This window comes from Cavia porcellus, unplaced genomic scaffold (assembly GCF_034190915.1).
Source record: "Cavia porcellus strain 051 isolate PalLab524CR breed Dunkin Hartley unplaced genomic scaffold, mCavPor4.1 scaffold_9, whole genome shotgun sequence".
In the NCBI taxonomy this organism is placed as follows: domain Eukaryota; kingdom Metazoa; phylum Chordata; class Mammalia; order Rodentia; family Caviidae; genus Cavia; species Cavia porcellus.
In genome coordinates this window covers 63,895,773-63,919,692 of record NW_026947492.1, presented here as the reverse complement: position 1 = coordinate 63,919,692, position 23,920 = coordinate 63,895,773, and the positions used below count along the sequence as shown (strand labels likewise).

Here is a 23,920-nt window from a genome sequence, read left to right as displayed (position 1 = left end):
TTCCACCATGTTTCTGCCTTAGGGCCAGTTGACTATGGACTGAATATTCCCAACCTGTAAAGTAAACTAAACCTTGCTTCTTTTAAATTTTGAATGTTAGGTATTGTGTCCAATAAAGGGAAAATTGACCACTATACTCTACACTTACTTTCCAATAATATTTTCTAGTTCAGTCCTGTTTGGTAAAGAACAGCGAATAGAGATGGTGAAGATGAGTGGTCAATAGAAAAAAGATCAATTTCACATCTTGACAGAGGTTAGAAAGAAATATGCACAATAGAGTAAATAGGTGGCCAATGAGAGGTAAATGGCAGACAGATAGGTAGATGGGCAAGTACATTTTTGTTCAGAGGAGCCACTTTTATCCCAATTTTATTTATCCAAATTTTTGCAGAGAGATTTTTCTGACATTGGAAGGCAAAAGTGAAGCAGAGATGATTATTCTCTGAAGGTTGATATAGAGCAGCAATTGCTGCTGTAGCTCATTCTGTGAGTCACTGATCTCTAGGTTCACATTGCTGGCTTCAAGTGCAACCTCCCACTGGATCTCTTCCTTCCTTTTCTTCATGTCCTGTAGTCGTGAAGCTCTATGCTGGAGGGCACTAGCTCTTTTTTAAAGCATTTTTATTAAGGTGTGGGATAGAAATAAATTCTAGGCTGCTGTTGTGGATTCCAAGCAAATTCTAGGCTGCTCTTGTGGATCCTTGGTTATTGCTCTTCATTCTTATACTCCATTGGTCCATGCCCAGGTTTTCTCCCTATTGCCTCTGATAAGCTGTAATCTAATATCTGTAGTAAAACCTTCATTTCATGTTATTCAGTGTCTCTTCCTCTCTGATCAAACCTGACCTGTCAGGCTTCTCTTCATAGCCACCCTTACCCAATCAAAGGTAGAAACAAAATCTGTAGTCTGCACTACTCTGCACACCCTTTCAGTAAGAATATAATTTCAACTCTAATCATCCATTATCTTCTTGTCCTATGCTTTTGTCAGTAAAAGTGGCATCTATAGTGCTAGAATATCTCACTTTTAAACGGTACTTTATCCTCTCAGATTGGTGCCTAGAAATGAGATCACTCATGAATCTTTGGTAATTATTCCCTTGAAGAACCTAAGTACTTCATTGTTGGTCTATCAGTCTGAGAATCGATCACCTTTTGAACACTCCCAATATCGGTTCTCCATCCTTCTAGACAGCAGCTTCTACTGCATGTAAGCAAGTTCACTCCTTATTCCATGTGTAACCTGAACCTTACATGTGCTTAAGCATGGCAACTTCCACAGTTCCTGAAATGTAATTGAGTGTGTAGATGTTGTGGAACAAGGCTGCTGACACCTTGTTCTACCCAAGAATTTTCTACACGGATATGGAAAAGTGTTTCACTTTAAAATCTAAATATATGTGCTATCAACCAAACTGCTTGAAACTGCCTTTTAGTTAAGTGTCATTAGACTTGACCAATTGCGAGGGATGAAAAAATAAAGTTGTGTCAAGCCAACAACTTCCCTTGACAAGACAAACAATTCAAAAGTATGGTCCAGGGAACAATAACCAAGGATGCTCGTACTTGGCATTGTTTCATATTCAGAGAATTGGAAAGGAAGATAAGAGGGCCCAAAGCAAAGACGACCTCATCTGCTTCTTTTTTATTTATTTATTATTTTTCTTTTGTACCAGGGATTGAACTCAAGACTTGTACTTGCCAAGTAGGCGCTTGTGTCACTGAGCTGCATCCTCAGCTCATCTGCTTTAAAAATATCAACATTTCTACAGGACTCATTAGACTGTACTGTAATGCCAAGAATTCTATCCCACTTAAAAGAAAGGAGGAGACAATTTCTAAAGTGAATGTTTGTTTAAATAAAACCTATTTTTACTTGTAATACCACCCTCCCTATTTTTTAAACTTTGTTCAGGCTTGAACCCATATCTTGTGCTGAGTAATAGTTGGAAAATCTTATTTCCACTAGAAAATACTTCAGCCAAGTCATATGATATCTAGCATCTCAAGGTTGGTATAGTAAAGAACACAGCATAGAGAAATGTTTCCTGCAATTCAGAAAAGTTACAAGCTTAAATAAAACAGAAGTTAATACACAAGACATAAATTTGTTGCAACACAAGCCTCTACAGGTGAAGCAGAGATTCACCGTGCACCATTACCAAGCTATCTGAGTCTGGTGTGAACACAACATCCATACAATAAGCAGATTTATTACAGGCGGATAGAAAGGGAAAACAGAAGCCTAAAACTCCTAACCTGCAGTTCCTGCCAGGGCTCAGTGGAACTATCTGGGACAGAGGGAGTTTCATCAGTGTGTGACTCACATGTACCACAGTTAACAGACTCCAGAAAGCAGCCCACCCTGGACTTTGAACCTTGGAGCAACATGGGCTAAAACATTGAAGAACATTCTTTTCACCAGGGGACTAAAATAGAGCCCATGCTGTTCTGATCAATCCTTTCCTTCCAAGATACTGCATTCTTAGCACATTCTGAAGTTTTTGAGAACTGCAAGTAAGCAAATGTGAAAACTAAGTCAATACAAGCACCACTGACAAACTATCCATCCCTGGAAAGAGGGCCCTATGCATTAGGAAATTTCTGCTTCCTGAGATCTCAAGTGTAGAACTATAGGTAAGCAGTGATATGTCATTTACAAAGTGAAGGGTTAGTGTCAACTGCTCTGAATATTGAATATCTAAATTTTTGCTAGCTACTAAACTGGGCACTTTCTTATCATAACAAAGGACCTATACATCTTTCTGATTTTTATATCTACATATCTCCTTCTTTGTGGGTAATATTGTTGGCAATTATAAAATCTTAGAAGATAGAAAGTCAGCTAGTGTCTGGACAGTGAAAGATTCAAGTCATCATTCATTAATAGCCTACATTCTTCCCATAGATCTCAGCAAAACTCTGAGTCACACACAAAAGTAAAGCTATGGCCAAGTATGTGATAGAACAGGAAATTGGGGTTGAGATGAGCTGTTGAGAGTTAGATTTTGAGAAAAAAGATGAAAGAAAGCTGCAGCATCTAAATACTTTTATGCTAGTCTCTTTGATTTGGTCTTCTACCATACTATCTTATTGCTCTGATCCTATAATTCTTAGTATATTTAAGACCTTATAAATTAAGGCTGAATAGTCAAATGGATAGTCAGATGAATGTATTATTATGTAAATTCAGATAGATAAAACAGTTGTATATCATCCATGGAGTTTATGACTTAATACAAATAGGATGCTATGGTCTTGATGCTTCAGAGAAAAAAAAGTCTTGGATGCATAGAAAGCTATTGGTTCCAACAGCCCAAAGCCAATGTTGACAATGGGGTTAGCAATCATTAAGAATCAAGTATTTTGGTACTTACTCACTCTTAAACTAGCACTATTACCTGACTATTAGTTCCTTAAGCTTCATGAGAGTTCTGGATGGATGAAAATACTCAAGTGGGCATGAAGATGCTTAATCTACATTTCTTTGAAACATCTGAATCCTATCCATTCTGGAAGTTTCAGACCAGACATAGAAACTGAATATGTGCTTTAGAGTTGAGATCATTCAAAGTTTGTTAATGAACTTCTTAAAGCATGAACATGTGTAATTTTCTAAATTAAATTTAGATCTAGGGTTTTAAGCATAAATAATACCTAGATATATTACATTTTGAAATGTTAATATAAAGCAGAATGTCTCGATGGCAAAGCAGAATACATCGGGCTTTAATCTTCCATAAAAATACAGACAGCTATCTACAAACCAAAACAGCACTAAGAAGCTTGACCATTTAAGAATCTCTAGCAAGCCAGTAAAATCAAAAGCTGGAAAATATTTGAAAGGAGGAAACAGGAAGGAGGAAAATAAGAAGTCAAGATATATCACGTACAGGTACAAATTCTCTACAACGAATGTGATGACTATATATACTTTAATTGTAATAATACTTTTAAATAAACTACATTGTAATTGGAAAACAAAAGATAATATATACAAAAATAGGACTCTAGTAAGATCAGCATACCTGAGGTGCCAGGAGATGGTTAGGATTTGTTATCAGCCACATAACAGAAGCCACTATCATCCTCAGCAGCCTGGCATGCAGAGGACACTAGTCAACAGCTATTCTTGCTGGAAAACCAAACAAGAGCCCTGAAGGTTTCAGGGAATCCAAAGCTCTTAGTTCACACACTTCCTTTCTTGCTATACAATGTCTGGAGGACTGAGGCATTGGAGATCCATTGGCGAGGAAGTGTGAAAGAGACTGAACCAAACTATACAACCACATTTTAAAGTTTTTTATTCTTGAGACACATTTTAAGATCACTCCAAATACCACTGACCAAAGCAAGGGTAATATTAGCAGTGTGAGAAAATGTACCTCTCATAATAAAACAAGGCAATAAACATCTGAGCAAGAACACAGTGTATCACAACTAATTGTTTTATAACCACTTCTCTTCAGAAGGCTCGACTTTAAGGTAGAAAGATGTTGCTGCTGTTTCTACAGTCCATACTTCAGAGATGCTATTCACTACTCTCTTATTCAATAAATATCACAAAGTTTTCTGGAAACAAAAGGGAAACATGTGAAAAGCCATAATATTAATTGGTACATTTAATATACATGTATACATGAGTATAAGTCAAAAAGAATGTAAAGATTGATTTAACAGAAGGCATAAATCTCTCAGTAAGTAGGTCTAACTGTAGAGAAATAACTCTGAAATATAAGCCAAAAAGTGGCAGAGGCTGGAGATCATTTATCAGTAGAGATAATGAGGACAATTTCAGTATTAGATAAGATATAGGTTTTTGAGTCACCAAAAATGTGATTCAGTTCCTCATTCATATTCTAGATGAAGTAGTCACCAAAATCCCAGCTTCCAGGGCTGATGTATTTTCTTTCACGTGCATGACAATATCACTTTGGAAGGCTGTCTTCCTTAATTATGCAGTCAGTCAGTGAAAATGGAATGAGCAACTCCACATACCCAAACAATTACAGGTGCTTAACTTGTGTGATATGGCTGGTATACCTGTGAGGAATGAGAACTCATCCTCCTGTCATAGAATTGTCAAAGAAACTCAAGTTTTATTGGTCTTGTTCTCCACTGTTTTGTCCAACTTTATAATATCTAATGAGATAGACAATTCCTTTTAAGGAAACAAGAGACAATGTTGATAACCATTGTTGATGACCTTGTACTCTGTTCTACATCATGTGCTATGTCTATCCTTGGTTTGGACTTACAGCTTTGTTTTGCCATATTTGACTTTATTATCTCCCCCCCAAGAGAGTAATGAGAACTGAGGAGTAATAAAATCCAAAATGTGTAAATTTTGTTATAAAAAAGAGAGGGAGGGAAAAAAAAAAGAGCTCTAACGGATATAACAACAAGTGTGTTTAGGGATGTTAAATAGCTGACTATATTAATGTTTTTGGATCATTGAACACAGCTGTTTGCAGTCTCTCCGTTTGAATGTCTACTTTGTATTCTTTGATACTGTGATTTGAGCAACTATTTCCAAGATGATATTATGTAATCTATTAACAGGTGATTTCTTACTGTTATGTTTATTTTTTTTTTGTAGTTCTGTATTATGTGTAACCTTACACTGCTTTGTCTTGTTTTGTGTTTTTCTCTTTTTCCTCTTAAATAAAAAAAAAAAAAAAAAAAAAAAAAAAAAAAAAAAGGAACTGCGCAGTTAACCTGAGATTTCTTTTCATCTCCAATTCAATATACCATCCTCTAGTACCGAGCTGGTGGGTAGGAAATAAATTTACCATCTACACATCCTTTCTCTGGAATAGACTGAGCACATGATCACGAATCTGCTTAGTCTTGACACCATAGATAATGGGATTAATCATGGGGGGGAACAAAAGGTAAAAGACAGCAAGGAGTATATGGACATGAGGGGCAGCCCGGCGAGCCACACGATGCATGACTGATGAGATGACCACTGGTGTATAGGTTGACAGAATGGCACTGATGTGAGACACACACGTCCCAAATGCCTTGTAGCAGGCTTCCTGAGAGGCAAGCTGGAGAACTGCCTGAAGGATGAAAATATAAGACAAGATAACAAACAGCAGGTCCAGTACCACAATAAACATGGCCACAGCAATGCCATAGATATTGTTGAAGCGGGTGTCCCCACACGCCAGTCTTACCACAGCCATGTGTTCACAGTAGCAGTGGGCGATCACTGGACCCCGGCAGTAATGGAAGCGTCTGAGCAGAAAAGGGAGTGGAGTCATCAGTGTCACAGCTCAGGCCACAGAAGCCATACCAATCTTGATAATAAGGGGCTTTGTCAGGATTGTGGTGTAGTGTAGTGGTTTACAGATGGCCACGTAGCGGTCAAAGGCCATGGCTAGCAGCACTGCTGATTCCATGATGGAGAAAGAATGGAGAAAGAACATTTGGACCAGACAGCCATAGAAATTGATCTCTTGGTCTTTGAACCAAAAAATAGCGAGCATTTTGGGCAGTGTTGTAGAAGACAGGACCAGGTCAATAGTTGCCAGCATGGCCAGAAAGAGGTACATGGGTTCATGGAGGGCTGCATCAGCCTGGATAATGAAGAGAAGGGTACCGTTTCCCAGCAGGGCCAGAGTGTAGGCAAAGCAGAAGGGAATTGACATCCAGATGTGCAAGTGCTCCAAACCAGGGATTCCTATCAACAAGAAGGCTCCTGGGTGGGTTGAGGTAATATTGGAGACCGACATGACTCCTAGAAACTCTACTTGCTAATTTCTAAAGGCTCTTTCAATTTCTATAGTATGCATAAAAGAGTTCAACCTCTAAGGTCTCACCTTGGGTGTATTAGGTCTTATTCCTATAAGATAGTAACCTGAGACACATGGGGAAATATAATCCATATTTTCTAGGTCTCACTGAATATATAGAACACTAAAGATCCATAGAACTGGTGCCATAAGACAGCACTCATAAAGGAATGAAGAATAATGTATGTTCCATCTTTTAGATATCAGGAAACCTTGGGAATGAAAAAGAAATTTAATATGTTTAAACCAATTCTTTACGACATACCATTCAACCTTCTAGTCAAGTAAACTCCCAACCATAAAAGTTCATTTTCTGTCCTAAAATCTCAACCTTAAATACATGCATGAATCAAATAACTCTTCAACTTCTAATACCACAATTAGTCATCAATGTATATTTGCTTACATTTGGTTACATTATTTGATATGGTTACTTATAGTCAGATGTGACTATTTAAATATGTACTTAGTAAAATAAAAATTCAATTCCTCAAAAAATACAAAACAACTTTCAGGTGCTTAAAAGGCATAGGTGACTAGTGGCTGCCAAAAAGGGTCCTTCAGATAAGGTTATTTCCATCATCAAAGAACATTTGATTGGGAACATTTGATTGCTCTAGAATACATCTTCCATATCCTTTCAACACTCACGAATCTCAGTAAAGATGCCTCTGACCCCAGCTTATTAAAAAGAACTTTCTTGGGAGTTTGCTACTAAAATTCATGTTAACTACCTACTTGTGTTTGCAGAGAAACAGTTAATAATATCTATATTCAGACTCTCATATTATTAGAATTTGAAATATTCTTATCTAGAATCATTCCCATTGTTTCCCCTTCAGTTGTTTTCATTGGGAGGACAAAGGACTTCCCTGATGAGGTATCACTGTCCCTTACTTGCCTTTAAAAACTCTACCTCTCAGCAGCTTTTGTCTAAATTGAACATTCTATCCTTAAAATCTATTTCGACTGTTTTGCACCTCCCTAGTTTATTGCTTGAGCATTGTGCTTCTATCATACATCTGAAAGTAGAATTTCTCCAAATCTCAAGCTTGAACTCTGTTCAATTTTCTTTTATTGTATAGCCACACAAAATTTAGTGAATATATTTGGTAAATTTAGTGGAAAATATGTACTTTTGCTTAGTGGGTTAAGGAAAAATCTATGAACAAAACTGATCTGGTTAGAAATTTTTATAAAGGTTTTAGAATAATAGAAGCGTAAATTTCATAATATGTATGATAGATAATGTTAACTGTTACTTTAAAAAGGAAAATGGATCATCGAATAGGTAGAAAAGGGAGATAGTGATATATTAAAGCGTAGACAAAAGGAAATTGAGCAAAAAATAAGAGGTGGAGAAATACCTTAGTTCCTTAAAAGTTTAGTTCCTTGAAAGATAGAACTAGACTCCATGAGGATTCCACGCAGATGGTTAATATGAGACAATGATACTGGTGAAAAAGAAGAAGATAAAAGAGGAAAAACCAGGAAAGGAAGAAAAATGTATCTAAAGTCACGCTTCTAAGCTGGGCGGTGCTCTCAACTGTGTCCAGTACCACAAGAAGAACCATATAGAAGGAACCACAGGATTGTCCACACCACCCTGTTATGTTTATTCATTGACCTCCACTCACTGCTCCCCAATCCCTATTCAAGGATTGACCCAAAATGTCGATTTCCTCATACTTCTAAGTCCACTTTTGCTCCAGAATATCTGAGGAATCCCCTGAGGAGCAAGGTGCAGTGGGTAAGGCCACACGAGTAATCCAGTGGTTGTCACAGCAATGGCTGGGGAAAATAAGAGGAGGGGAGGGGAGGGGAGGGGAGGGGAGAGGAGGGGAGAGGAGAGGAGAGGCAAGGAGAGGAGAGGAGAGGAGAGGAGAGGAGAGGAGAGGAGAGGAGAGGAGAGGCAAGGAGAGGAGAGGAGAGGAGAGGAGAGGAGAGGAGAGGAGAGGAGAGGAGAGGAGAGGAGAGGATGTCAGATTGGAATGAAAGACAGAAGATACAAGTTACACCTCGAGAAAGAACACTGTACAAAGGAACAGCCAGACCTAGTACCTTAGGATATAAATATGTCTAATGTTGATAGATCATCTGGGAGGCCCATGTAGCTAGAATAAGTAGATCTGTAGCTATCAGAAAGGGCCAGAGAAGGTGACAAAAGGATTTATAGGCTTTTGTATAACTTTGCAAAACATGTTTCTCTTAGACTTTCTTCATCAGAAAAGAGACATGCTTGACTTAAGTTTGTTCTGGCATCTGTAAAAGCCAAGAGTTAAGGGTAAAAGCCTCTGTACTCTCTCTTCTGCCATTTCAGTGATGCAGAAATGGAAATTATTTGGCTTAGGATATGGTGAGAAATAATTGGATTTTTTGGTATGACTGAAAACCATAGTGCTTGTTTATATTATTTATTAGTATGTTTGTGATACATATTAAATGCACTCATCATGGGAAAGTGGTATCTATACACACAGCATCTTGATCCCTTTTACTTCCCCTGCTTCTCCCCTCCTTCAATCCCACCCCACCCCCACTTCCAGGTCCCCTTTCCATTTCCACAAAATCTATCACCCAATTTCTTCTATCTTTCTTATATCTTATTTTTCTCTTTAAAGTATTTGTATAATTCACTACAGTAAGAGGCAGTGACAATAATCTTCCAAATACCCTCCCTTTCTTTCTTATTCCATTGTTCTTGTCACTTTCTGAAGCTGTCCTGCCAGTCCTCTTTCTTGAAGGTCTTTAGCTGTACTGCTGTGGCTTTCTATAGGTCCTGAATCAAGTCAAAACATTTACCTTTCATGGTCGTTCTGTCTTCATGGAAGAGCCAGCAGACACAGGTATAAAATTCAGTAAATAAAGCATATGAGAACACACCATAATGTTTTCATGAGACTGACTTTCATTTGGATGGCACTCAGCAGCACCATGCACGTTATATTGGATCATACCTTGTAAAGACACTTCAGAAAGTGGTAAGCATGATGGGGTGTTTAAAGTTAGAAGTATTTTGAGGGTGATTAGTGGCAGTGTGTCATTTACTGTAAATTTTTATCTAAACATTCAGGCCATATTTTGATCACATCTCATATGTAAAAAATGCAATGGAATTTTTTTCACAAAACATAGGTTGTGCCTGAAAATGGACTCTAAGATATCAAAATTTTTAGCCTGAGCAACCAAAAGGAAGAAGTTGCTCTTGAACGAAATGAGAAAATTTTTGAAAGGGACATCAAGATGATTTTTAGCCAGTTTGAAATGTCTGTTAAAAACTGAAGTGAAGATATGATATTTGGATATGAGTCTCAAGTCTGAGGGTGAGATTTTGGTTGCTGATAGAAATTTAAAAACATTGGAAAACAGCATTTTAAGTCATGAAGGTGATTGAGATCAAAGACAGAGTCTTCATAAGGAGAACAGGAACTCAGAAATGAAATAGCATTTAGAGCTGGGATGTGGGAGGAGTTGGAGCACATTGAGAAGTCAGTGAAAGACATCTAAAGGTCAACTCTTAAGATAGAAAATACCTAGAATAATGTGCTATCATGATAAATTACTGAACATAGTATACAAGGAGGAAAGAATTGTTACTAGATAACAATGCTATTGATGAATCACCTAATATGAAAAAGAGTTGTGTAGAAATGCAGATGACTGAATAACCTGATGAGACAATTTTGGTAGAACAGCAGGAGGCAGTCTGATTTCATTGGATTAAGACTAGAAAAAAGAGAATTTAAAGTCTAACAAAGGTTGTACCTTCAAGGAATCTTGCTACCAATGACAGCAAATAACCAGGGCACTAACTATAGCAAAAAATGGAACCAAGAAGTGTCTTTATTCCCTTGTTTTTAAGAAGAGAGAATTTACAGTATATTTCAAAGCTAGAGAAAAATGAAGAAAAATCAGGACACATTGTTTCAAAAACATCCTGGATCATTGCCATGTTTGCTGTTTATTTACCAGAGATTTTGTTATCACATCTTGAATGCTCAAATATAAATGTTCATGACTCACCTTCCTCTAAGATCCAGAATAGAATATTCAACTAACTCTACCTGTCCATCTCACATGTATCTCAAACCTAATGTGTTGATGCAAAAATTTGACTTCTTCCTTCAAGTGCCTCTTATGCCAAGATAAAATCTTGTCCAACCAGTTAGTCAGCCTAGAATCAAGTCATTATTGGTTTTTCCTTCTAGTGCTATATTCAATTCATCATAGGAGTGTTTTCTAGTTTTGGGTTTTTTTTTTTTTTAAAAAAAAAAAGCTTTTACTCTTTTCTAAATTGGTCATAAGGTCAGTGTATTCATATGATCCAAACCCAGAATGGTTATTTATTTTCTAATTTAAATAGATTGGGGTTTACATTTCTGAGAATCTTCTATTTGCTTTGCTTACATACAGCAGGAAAAAATTTTCCCACTGAATAAAAGGCTTTTTCAGAGCCTTAATGACATTTGTGGATCTTAGACTCTTAGCTTTGTAGCAAACAGTCTCTGACAACAGGAACATTTGTTTTTAACAGATATTTCAGTGCCAAGAACAGTGCTTGGCATGTAACAGGCACTCTGCAAATGATTATAGAATGATCTTACATATCAATTGCAATATTGCCCCCCATAAATCTATTTTTCATAAATCAAAACATGTTTCCTTTTATGTCTGAGTATCCACATAACCTTGAATGGTTATGTACTTTCCGAACATCCTTCGACCTGCCTAGCAACCCTAACAAATAGAAAATGATATCTCACCTAATTTCTTCTCTGAAACTCAGGGTATCTAACAATTTAAAAAATTCATTTCTCTGAAAGCTCATCTATAATCTATCCCAGCCAGAATGAAAATCTCAGTAGGAGAGGGAATGGCACCAGTTTTCCTTATGTAATACCCAAAATACAATTCGTTGTGCATGGTTTGTCCAGCACATACTATTTCAGGAGCTAAACTGGCTATCCTGGGCCATAGACTCTGTCCTATGTCGTGATCTCTCCCAAAAGTGCTTAAAGAGGGCCTCTGCAAACAGAAAATACTCAACAAATATAACAAATTGATGCTCTCCACTACTAACAGAATATGAACATAGTGGATTTAAAAGATGAAAACTCATACTCATTTAGAGCCCTCAAGAAGGTAGCTGGTGATAGAAGAACCTCAAAGAAATATATTTCTTAATAACCCCTGTTGTCTTTCCAGTTTGGGCCTCATAAATGGCAGAAGGATGCTGAGAGGGATAGGGAAGCAATGACAGGTCAGAAGTAACAGAATCCAAAATGGAACAGTCCACTGAGACTTCCTGGACATGGCCCACAGTCTCTAGCACCAAAAGCAGAAGGAATCCCCTGTGGCGGGAAGAATGTTGAGAGTGTGTGGACAAAGCACTTGAGTGAGATTGTTTGGACCTGCCCTCCTTTTTTTAAAGTTAAAATACAGGAAATAACAGGGGAGGAAAGAGAGCACTGAAGTGAGGTCTAAGAAGCATCTGAACTGGCTGTAGGAAGTTACTGAGGGAGCCCCATCCTTTCTCACATCCCACAGCTGTGTCACCTCTTTCCTGCTCCCCAACTCCAACGCTGCCCACAAACCTCTGTCTGAAGTGCACCTCTGGGCCCATTCCATTGGCTTCATGCACCTCCAGGGCAGAGTTTTTCTTCCAGTCAGGAGCTGGGTAAGAAAGACCAGAAAGGGGAAAGCTGGCTTTATCCTCACAAATCTCTGCCCTTCTCTCAAAAGGATAAGGCCGAAACTATTGCCCTTGAGGAAAGACCTGGGCGATTCACAAAAGGCTAGAGCTGCTACTCTGTGGGGTTGCTACAAAGGGATTCCTCTGACACTGGGCTCACACCCCAGGGATCTCCTGGAGCCCATGACCCCTCCCAATTTAGTGATCTAACTCCTGCCTCCTTATTTGCTAGAGGCTGTGAGTACATTAGGGGAAGCCTTGTCTTTGCTGTCCCTCTCCTTACATTTACTGCCTTACTTACAATATCTCCTAAGAAAGATGGCCTCATGGAAATGCACATGCAGCAATCAGTTCCTGTTTGTGACTTGGAAGATTAGGGACGTCAGGCTAACTGGGCCCAAAATCATCCATCAGGTGTTTTATTTTGTATTTATAATACAGATTGACCTTAGCTGTGCTTGAATAACCAGCTTGTAATCTTGGATGGCATATTCTGATCCTTGACTGGTTTCCTATTTCCAAGGTAGAGAAAATGCTCAGAACTTTTCACTCCTAACTCCCAGTGTGGTTAGGAGAATCTAAGTGTACAAAGAAGCCGCTATGAATATCGTTACTTGTTCATAATTACCAACCACCTATATGTAATAAAGGTTGTTCTTTCTATCTACAAAAAACATTTTTTCTTTTGATATGGAGGCCTGGCCTTTTTTTATTAAAGAACAAAAGAAAGAAAAACAAGACAAAACAGAAAAAAGGGTAAAAGTAACACAGAATTTCAAACAAAAATATTAACATTAACATTAATGTTAATGTTAATATAACATATTAACATTAAGAAATTACTAGTTGATAAGTTAACATTTCTTATTTTGCAAAGACTAAGAAAGAAGCTACTAGTTATCAGAATTCCCCATGGACTTTGCCTGCCCTAACTCCTCTTAATAGGATCTCATCTTAATAGACTCCTCTTCATAGAATCCTCTTAATAGAATCTCACTTTTATTCCATTTCCACAGAGATATCCTGAGTTTAACTTAATTTCTCCTATGGGTCCTCCACCAGAAGTCTTATCTTCTAAGATGCTGAGTTAAAGTGGAATTCTTATACTGTACAATTAAAAATGCAGGCTAAATTAACCATGCACAATTACACTAAGGAATTATGAAAAAAAAATTACCTCACCAAAGCCTTGAGAGGCAAAAATTGGTGTTGGGGACAAAAGGAAAACACAAAAGTCAACCTTGGGTCAGGGAGAAGTACAAGATGGAACACAGTATCCTGGTTAACTTAGAAGTGTTCTACTTACAGAGCCCTGGTCAGCAGAGACTAGCAGACAAAGGTTTAACTGAGTGCGTATAGCTTTGAGTGAGGCCCATTTAGAGAAAAACTAAACAAAGCAGGCAGCATTTTAGGAACAAAGTGCCTGGTATTACCAGGAAAGACCATTCAGGGCAGAGCATGACCCTGGTTCAGATGAAAGCACTGGAGAAACCGCTAGGACTTCAGAACAGTTCAGCACTGATGAAATCAGCGGAAGGCAACAAGCATTTATACTCACTGCATATTTGTCTCCTCTGATGTTCCTCATTCCCCACAGCCTTTTCATTTTTTATTTGAACCATTTTCCTTCTTTCTGAAGAATTACTTTTACTTTTACTTTTACTTTTATTTTTACTTTTATGGCAGGCCACGTCCTAGCACTACTTGTTAGTGAGACTCTGTCATCTTTATTCATGAAGGATAATCTTCGCTAGGAATAGAATTTTATTTCACTCATTTAAGTATTTCCCTCGTTCTTGTCAAAGTCAATTGTCAGTCTGAAGTATATCTCCTTATGGAATGTGCCTTTGCCTCCCAACCTGGACTGCTGCTGAGACTTTAATTTCTGCACTTCTATGTGACTAAATGTAGTTCTCATTATATTTTTATACTGTCTTGAGTTAAATGAGTCTTGATCTTTTAGGCACCTTTTAGATCATTATATGAACTCTATATAGTTCTTCCAGGAAAAAAAAAACAAATTTTAAGTAAAGAAATAATATAATAATATTTTTAAGCTTTCTCTGGGTTTTTTAAAGATAAGAGCACAAAGAGGTAACAATAAAAGAAGGGGAATGAAAAAAATAAAAGGAAGGTGATGTAATAGTCTAATTCATTAATCCAGAGATGACAGAATGGGGTCTTTGATGCACAGTGGCAGCAGATAATGTAGTAAGAAATTACCAGATTTTGTATATATTTTAAAAAAGTGCTAATAGTCCTATCAAAAGAGTAGATGTAGGATGTGAGAGAAAAGGAATTTCAGAGTATTACTACAACAGGCAATTTATATTCTTACTGAAAAATAAGCAAATGTCCAAAGAGAAGTACATAGTATATAAAGAAAAGCCAGCACATGACCATTCAAAGTGTTTAATGAGAGGGATTGGATTGGCTAAGAGAATGGAAAGGTAATTTTTAAAAAAGTCAAAGAATGCAGACTGGCTATGTTAAAGAAATAGGTGTCTAACACACAGGGAGGTTTCCCTTGGAACCGGCATCCCCAGAATGCTACAAACTTTGTAACACTGGGAGAGTTTAGCTAGAAACTGAAAACCACCTATCAGTGACTCAGGAGTCCTATATTATATGTACTTGCGCTCGGCCAGGTCTTGAGTGGATGGGTCTCCAAATTCCCAAAGACTCCACATATTCTCAGGCTTCTCATAAGCAGATAAACTTGGAGATGTCGTTGTGTTTTTAATTGAAGTCACCAGGAGGCCAATGGATCACAAGTCACCAAGTCACAGAAGGGGAAGAATAAGAACTCTGTGAAGAATCAGCAGTTTGAGTACAGAGGGTACCAGGAGACGCAGACCTGTGAGTCCTACACAAACTGGAGTCTTGGATCATTCATACATTTTTTTTTTACCATTGTTTTAGGGAAAAAAATAACATGAAGAATCTGATACCCTCTCACTTCTTATTGAACTCTGCATGCATAGCAGCATACCACCATCCCACTCTTCAGTGGTCCTTCACTCTCCTTTTGCATCCTTTCTCAAGAATAGTCCCAAGAATCGATCACGAATCTGCTTAGTCTTGACACCATAGATGATGGGATTGACCATGGGTGGGAAAAGCAGATAGAAATTGGCAAGAAGAATGTGAACATGGGGGGCAGCCTGGCGAGCTACACGGTGCATGACTGATGAGATGACCACCGGTGTATAGAAGGCTAAGATGGCACTAATGTGAGACACACATGTCCCAAATGCCTTGTAGCGGGCTTCCTGAGAGGCAAGCTGGAGAACTGCCTGAAGGATGAAAATATAAGACAAGATAACAAACAGCAGGTCCAGTACCACAATAAACATGGCCACAGCAATGCCATAGATATTATTGAAGCGGGTGTCCCCACACGCCAGCCTTACCACAGCCATGTGTTCACAGTAGCAGTGGGCGATCACTGGGCCCCGGCAGTAATGGAAGCGTCTGAGCAGAAAAGGGAGTGGAGTCATCAGTGTCACAGCTCGGGCCACAGCAGTCATGCCGATCTTGATAATAAGGGGCTTTGTCAGGATTGTGGTGTAGTGTAGTGGTTTACAGATGGCCACGTAGCGGTCAAAGGCCATGGCTAGCAGCACTGCTGATTCCATGATGGAGAAAGAATGGAGAAAGAACATTTGGACCAGACAGCCATAGAAGCTGATCTCTTGGTCTCTGAACCAGAATATGGCAAGCATTTTGGGCAGTGTTGAAGAAGACAGGACTAAATCAATAGCTGCCAACATGGCTAAAAAGAGGTACATGGGTTCATGGAGAGCTGCGTCAGCCCGAATGATAAAAAGGAGGGTGCTGTTGCCAAGTAGGGCCAGTGTATAGGCTGAGCAGAAGGGGATAGAGATCCAAATGTGTAGATGCTGCAGACCTGGGATTCCCATCAACAAGAAGACCGCTGGATGGGTTGAAGTCATATTATAGGCTGACATAGCCAGTGGGAATTCTCTTCTTTATCTGCATCCACAGAACCTTCCAGTTACTGTTCTCAAGTTCAGATCCTTATCATGTATTCTCATTTTTGAACCTTAAAAGAAATTAGAAAATAGTCATAATAATCATCATGAAGGATTATGTATGATCCTTGTCTTCAACATGTTTATAAAATCATTAGTTTGGTAGGCTGTTATATACCAGTAGGACCAGTATCAAAACTCAGCCTCATACAGTAACCAAATAGAAAAAGCTTTTCTGTACCATCTGTGGCCAAAAGCATGTTCATAAAGGATGCAGACTTCTGCTTAAATCTTACACAGAAACATTCATTGTCTTTTGCTGTCTCCCTGTTGCCTCCCAGCTCAAACTCTTCTCCTAATATGAAAAAAAAAATTCTTTCTGCAATGACACACTTGGCTGTGTGAGAAATTATTCAGCCTAGCACCTTCAAAGTCACTTCTCTACAAGTTTTGTAGATGTTTGTTTCTAGTGAAAGTTTCTTAGGTCGCTGTTTCATGCTCAGAAACCTCTCTAACTAAAGCCCTAACTCCAGCTGGTAAGCACGCAGGAAGCCCTTGTGTTCTCCATCACCTAACTTTAGCTCAACCTCCTTCTCTCCATGATCTCCTCTCACCTTATTCCCCTCCTAGCTTTCATGAAAATCAGAAGAGATGCCCCATTCCTACTTTTTACAGGACTGACATCTGATCTTGACAGCGCTATTTTTCTATCTGGTATTCTCTCTCTTTGTTCTCCCTTTTTATCATTTCCTTTTAAAATATTTAAACAATTTTTCCAAAAATTTTGACCTGCCCATTCATCTGATCTTTCCCAGTTCCTGAATAAAAGTCTTTGTTTGAGGATTTTAAAATAATCTCACAAAACACTTGATATAAACCTGAATCATAGAAAGCAGTGAATAAATCTGGGTACAATTTTCAATTAAAATTCAAGATTACTGACAATCATATGGCTGGAAAACATCAAAGATAAATTTGATCCTTGGGCACTCTTGTTTCCTTCCTTTGAATTCAGTATCTTAAATCATTGCACTCTTCTGCCTCTACCTTGTCCCACAGGCAGTTCAAATCCAGCATATTCAAGCTACAAAAATGTAACTCAAATCAGCGCCATGGTGTGGGGAAAAGTTTTAGAATTATATTAAGTAAAAATTATTATCAGGACATTGATAGAAAGTAATATTAATGATAGACACCTTTAAAGTTTTCTCTTCCTCACCTATCTTACTTCCCATGACCATTTTACTGAATGTTATTGTGAGGAAAGATGAAAACATGAAAATAATCCTTGTAAATTATAAAACTGTTTTAAATGCTATTTGTCATTAGTAATCCTCCTATAACAAACCTGCCTTCCTTTTTAAAATGTACATTTTGAATAACACCAGCACTGACCTACATTCCTCAGGCTGTATCTTCCTCCATCCAACACCCTGAACTATGTTCCCCTTCACAGCAAAACCTGCTCAAAAATTTGCTGTTGGATTAGTTGGTACCTGCTTATAATTCCAGCTACTAAGGAGACTCGGGCAGAAGGATGGCAAGTTCAGGACCAGACTAGCAATTTAGCAAGACTACGTTCTAAAACTTAAAAACAAAAAATTAAAGGGCTGAAGATGGAGCTCAGTTGTAAGGCATTTACCCCTGGGCTCATTCTTTAACACCCCAAAAATTGCTACCTCATTGTTGGATAGGATTTAAAAGCTCTGGGCTGCTATTTGACAGCAAGGTGCCATAGATGATCATAATGTACTGCATATTTCAAAAACACTAAAGAGGATTTTTAATTATTTTATATTAAATGGTAAATATATGATACAGATGTGTTCACTCTGATTTGAGCATTATACAATATATACATGGCCCCCCATGAATACGTACAATTTTATTTTTGTGTATCAGTTAAAATGTTTTAAATTTGACTCCGTACTTTTTTCTCTTGTCCAGTTTTCAGTCCCCTCTGATCTACCATCTACCTCTGCTACTCCCCTTGTGGTAACATCTTGTTGTTGCTTCTTCCATCCCCCCTCTCTCTTTCTCTTTTTGTTCTTTTGTTACCCTCTCAGTCTCACATTTGGCTCCACAGTCCTTGATTTCTCAGTTGTTACCATCTATGTTCAGAAAAGTCTCAAACGTGTGCTTTCTAAGTTGCAGACTATCATATCCTACCTCCTATTCTGTGAAATACCTCAAATAAAATAAACCAAAAAATCTTATCTGTCTGCCAACAACTTCTCTGTGCATATGCCATCAGAAACCAGGCTTAACGCTTGATTCAACCCCAACCCTCTTCCTTGATATCTAATTCACTAGTAAGTGTGGTCAACCTACAAAACACATTTCAGTCACGGACTTTTCTTTTCCTCTCTCAGAACTTTGGGGTTTGCCTTTGTCTGAGCCAGGGTCTTACTAAGTAGCCCAGACCGGCACTGATAATCTTCCCTCCTCAGTCACCCAAGTGCTGGAATTTGTCATCATTAAATTGTCATTTAAATTGTCGTCTTTCATCTGGACAATAAAGACCTCCTAACTAGTCTCTGTGAGATATGAATATTAGGTCCTCTATAATAACCATTATCTGTATCACAACTAAAAATGCTATTTTAAAGGGAAAATTATACCACACTAGGTTTTGGCTGAAACCTTTGTGGGTTAATTGTACTTAGAAGAGAATCCACATCCTAACCCATCCTTCAGCCTTGTTCCCTTCCACGTCTCCCTCCGTTACACTGCAGCTACATAGCCTCCCACCAGATGCTAGAGCTCAGGAAGCTCTTTCCTAGTCTATGATGATGGCCCCCAGTCATGGCCCTGCACTGTCTCTCACACTGCCTCCCCCTCTCTATCCCCTCATGTCTTCCCTAATTTAGATCTCTCTCTCACCTGTGTCACTATGAAGACCTCTGTAGCTTTCTGACCACATTCAACCTGTCTATACAATGTAACAGACCGTATATTTTACTTCTATGCTGAAAACTACTGGAAATAGAATTAGATTGCATTTTTACAAGAAAAAAACACTAAGCATATTTTAAAATGTCTTCTTGGCTGAATATGTTGCCTCAGTCCTTCCATTTCTCTGTCCTTTCTAATGGCAACCACACTATCTTATCTGACATTTCCTCAAAGAGCCATGCTTATAGATTGTATTATTTATATAGAATGCTTTCTGGCCCTTCTCATGTGTGTCCAAGATCCTGTCTCTTTCTTGGCTTTAATCCTAGTAGACTCAGTCCAGAAGAGGTTCTCAATCGTTTCAATAATTCACAAATCCAATAACACAGAAAGTTCCTAATTCACAAATCCAACAACACAGAAAGAGGACCGTTTGTGTTACCTTTTATGTGTCTATCCATTCACTGGGCTGCGAATATATTCAGTCTGAAAGCTCTAATTCCATATTCAGGCTCTAATGAACATGATTGGTCCTGTTCACTTTTTAAAATAAATGCATTAATTACTCCCTTCTTTTAGAAACTTGATCTTCCTCCCCACTGTATAATATACCATCATTTATTCAAACAGACTTTCTTTCACAGACAGAAATCCTATGAAATCTTTTATTCTTGTTCCTATGTCAGAATAAAAGTCATCTTCCTAGTAGAAATTGCATATCCAAGGGTAATGTACATCTGTGCATCTTCTCCAGTACTTAGCTTTGGGGTAGACAGCACAGAAGCATCATGATGACAGGCTTATAATTTTTGTATTTATTGCCACTATATTTATAACACTTGATAAACAGGTCTTGAATGAATGAATGAACAAATGTCTGCTTATCCAACTTGTGCTTATCTCCTGTTACAAGCAAGTCTCCCTCTTGTGGCTTTGCCTTCCTTCTCATGTCACACTCTGCCTGACCACCGCTGCCCTCCAGTGTTCTTGCCTCAATCTCACACCATACTTGTTCAGTTTATAATGCCTAGAAATCCATCGATCTTTCTCTTTCTGACTGCAACTAAAACATACCGCCACTTCCATCCACTCTGTCCACTTTCCTGCTTAATACATTTGAATGAGGGCTTTGTCCTGTCCTTACGTGTCATTGCTCTCTGTTTATTTCCTGCCTTCACAGTGAGGATGCCAGAAAATATCAAAAATGCATTAGGGGTCTATACCTAGAGAGTATTCAGTATCCGATTTGGTAGGATATACCTTTATCTTGAGAAAACCTTAAAGTGATGAACTTGCGGAAATGAGTTACCGTGTTATGATGCAGGAAGTAAGCCGCTGATTTTAGGACTAAATTCCTATTTTTACTCCTACTCCAGGAGTCTGTCTATAGGGCCACAATGAGAAGATGTGGCCAGCCTTTATTAACCTTTATTAAGAAGGTGTACCTGGCACGCCCTTTCCATCTCCTTTTTTCAGCTTTTTTTCCCTGTGTTGCTAGGGCAGCTGTGTCGGAGGTGTGGCCAGCATGTGAGGTAGAAGAGCAGTGAGTAGCAGTGGGAAAGGATGTGATTAATATGGTCTGGGTTATTTAGCCAGGATTTTCTCACAGTGGTCTCTGTGATACAGCACAAAATGGAACACAGTTTCCATTTTTTTTCAAATGGTAAGACGGCAGGCTCTGCAGCTTGTACAAAAAGTGAGAAAGATTTTTTTAAATGCTGCTAGAGATGTACAAAGATGAGGATGACAGAGAACTGAGAAGTGATGTGACAGCTGAGACAAAGACAAGTGGTCTGGGCATGAGAGGCACAGAGAACTAGACCTGCCCTGTCATCCTATGACACATTCCCTAGCCGAGCCTGTTCCCCACAAACCTTGAACGCATTTCTCTATTCAGGCTTTAAGTTTCACCTCTACTTGGTTACTATTTTAAATATTATTTCTGTCAATGTTCTAATTATTCCTGTTCCACTGGTATCTCTCATTCGCTGGCTTCTTCTCCTTGACTATGCCCACTAGTGATCGGGTTCCAGTCCCCAGGGAGCCAGGAGATGCCAACATGATGCCAACTTAATGCCACTTGCTGGTCTGCTTGCCTCTCATCACATCTGCATTCACCATCTTACCGTGCCCTTGATCCCTGGTCTTCCTTTGTCACTGTGGCCCAGTGTGCTCTCACGCTTCAGCATGAGACTTAATTCATTTTTTGTAGGCTGGTGCAGTTCTCCTTTCCTGGTGAAAGGATAGAAAAGATGGGGTGAGAAAGGGAGAGCGTGGCTATATCTTCAGCCAGCTACTCTTTCCCAAAAGAAAAACAGCAGGCTCCGTCCCTGAGGAACATCCTAAGAGGCCCCAGGACTGGCCTGGTCTCTTCTCTGAGGGTAACTCTCAGGGCCTTCTTTGCCCCAATCTTCTGTCTTTGGGGACTCCTACTTCTGGTTTTCTACAGACTCTACTCCCTCAGCATTCTATGGGGCTCAGTTGTGCCCCCTTGAGGTAGCATTTTGCCTCTCCACCTTTATATTCCTTCCCTGCAGGGACTGCTGAGAACTGCAGCCTCCTTAGAGACACATAAATAACCAGCTGCCTACCTGTGTTGTTATGGACTGTGGCTTGGAAAGGTTGCTGGTTGGAACCCTTAGAAAGCCATAATGAAGTCAAAGTTATCCACGTTTTGCTTGATTTGAAGTTTATATTTTTGTTTTGTTTTCTGGACTGAGCTGTAAATTAAGGATGTGGGTAAGAGATACGGATTTGAGTCTCAGGTTAAGTACTTGCTGAAGTACTTAAATTCTGTTCTTTAGCTGTTTCTTTATTATGAGAACAATAAACTCAGCCCCTCCCAAATCACAGGATTTGGAGAAGGTTCAATGAAATAATTGTGGAGTCATCAGCAATGTAATTATTACACAACAATCATTAACATTTAATATACAATAATCACCACCATCACATACTATTTAATATACAATAATCACCACCATCACAAGTATTGTTAACTCCTACTATGACTGGTAGATCTTGCTATTTTGACTAGATAGGAGAAGTTGGCTTTTCAGAGAAGCCTTCATGTCCTTTAACATGAGAATAATTTACCATGAGACATCCCAACAGCTCCTCCTAAAATTCATATTTGGTATTTTGAATTCTGCTCAATCTACTGCCTTCCTACATTAAGACTCCCATTAGATGGCCTAACTGTAGTCAAAGATAAAGACTCATCTCTTATCTGTAGTATCCAGAACACAATTGGTTGAGGCAGGAATTTTGCACAAGGCTTGCCTTGTTAATGTCTGAGTTAGGGTTGGTAGACACATATTAAGGTGGTCATCCTGACTTGAAATTTACAAGTTCATATTAGAGGTAGTCAATGTGGAAGATATTCAATCTGAATTAGGTAATTGTAGTCATTTTATTGATTTTTTAGGAACTTCCGTGTATTCCCACCAGCGAGTGACAGGGTTCCAGTTTTTCCATATCCTCATTAACACTTATTTTCTGAGCTTCCCTAATGGATGTGAAACTGTATCTATGTGTCACAACCTGCATTTCCTTAATGGTTAAAGATGCTGGGCATCATTTCATGTAGCCATTGCTCATTTGTACTCCTCTTTTGATAAATAAATATTTACTCAAGTACTTTGTCTAGTTTTAAATTGGATTTTTTGGGGATTTCTGTTGTCATAGGATTTCTTTATATATTTCTTTATATATTCTGGATAGTAACACCTCTATAGATGTATGATTTTTAAATCCTTTTCCACAATGCTGTTATTTGAACAAGCATCTTTAATTTTGAAGCCAAATTATTTTTATTTTGTTGTCTTATTTTCTGTCAAATTATAGGAACTGAGGATAATTTAAAGTTTACAGAAGGATTACATGGTTTATATGCAAATAGCACATCATTTCAAACAAGGAACTTGAAGATCTGTGAATCTGGGTGTCTGAGGGAATGAGGTTACAGGAACCAGTCTCCCATGAATACCCAGGAATAACTATAAAGCTTTCTTACATGACATCTTGAGTGCCTCATATACATTTCCTGGCTTACTCACTCAAAACATAATACTAACTCCTCTATTCCTCCTATCTTGTAAAATGTTTTGTCACTGTTTCCCACTCTCTGAGCCTTTCCACTGACATACTTTCTCATGTTGAAGCTTTGCTCAAAGCCTGTCATAGTCTCATAATCCCACATTCAATCCGTGCCATTGAATCCTATCTACTACACCTTCAAAGTGTAACATAGTACAGTCAGGATGTATGTATAATCATTTCTTATTGCCTCCAGTTGCTATTGCTCTGGTCCAAGCCACCATTGGTTCACACCTTTGCTTTAACATCAGCTTAGAACAAGCTTCCCTTTCTCAATCTTCTCCCCACCTACGTAGAAGCCAAAGTAGATCTTCCAAAGTAAAGTCACATTATGGAAGAATCATGTTTAAAGTTTTCCAATGGCTTCCCATCACAATTCGAATAAATCTAGTCTTTATCATCATTTTCAATATCTTTTGTCAACCAGATTTTGGTTA

The 23,920-nt window shown here is 38.5% G+C and overlaps 2 protein-coding genes across 2 annotated transcripts; both read right to left on the bottom strand.

The window, feature by feature from the left end:
- Positions 1-5,798: 5,798 nt before the first annotated feature.
- LOC100729872 (olfactory receptor 52K1-like) lies at positions 5,799-6,743 on the bottom strand. The gene is given in 1 exon segment (XM_013145280.1): positions 5,799-6,743. A coding segment is annotated over 1 exon segment (945 nt).
- An 8,769-nt stretch (positions 6,744-15,512) lies between these two features.
- LOC100729601 (olfactory receptor 52K1-like) lies at positions 15,513-16,466 on the bottom strand. The gene has a single exon (XM_003463386.1). The coding sequence runs from the start codon at positions 16,464-16,466 to the stop codon at positions 15,513-15,515; it is 954 nt and encodes a 317-aa protein (XP_003463434.1).
- Between the last annotated feature and the right edge of the window lie 7,454 nt (positions 16,467-23,920).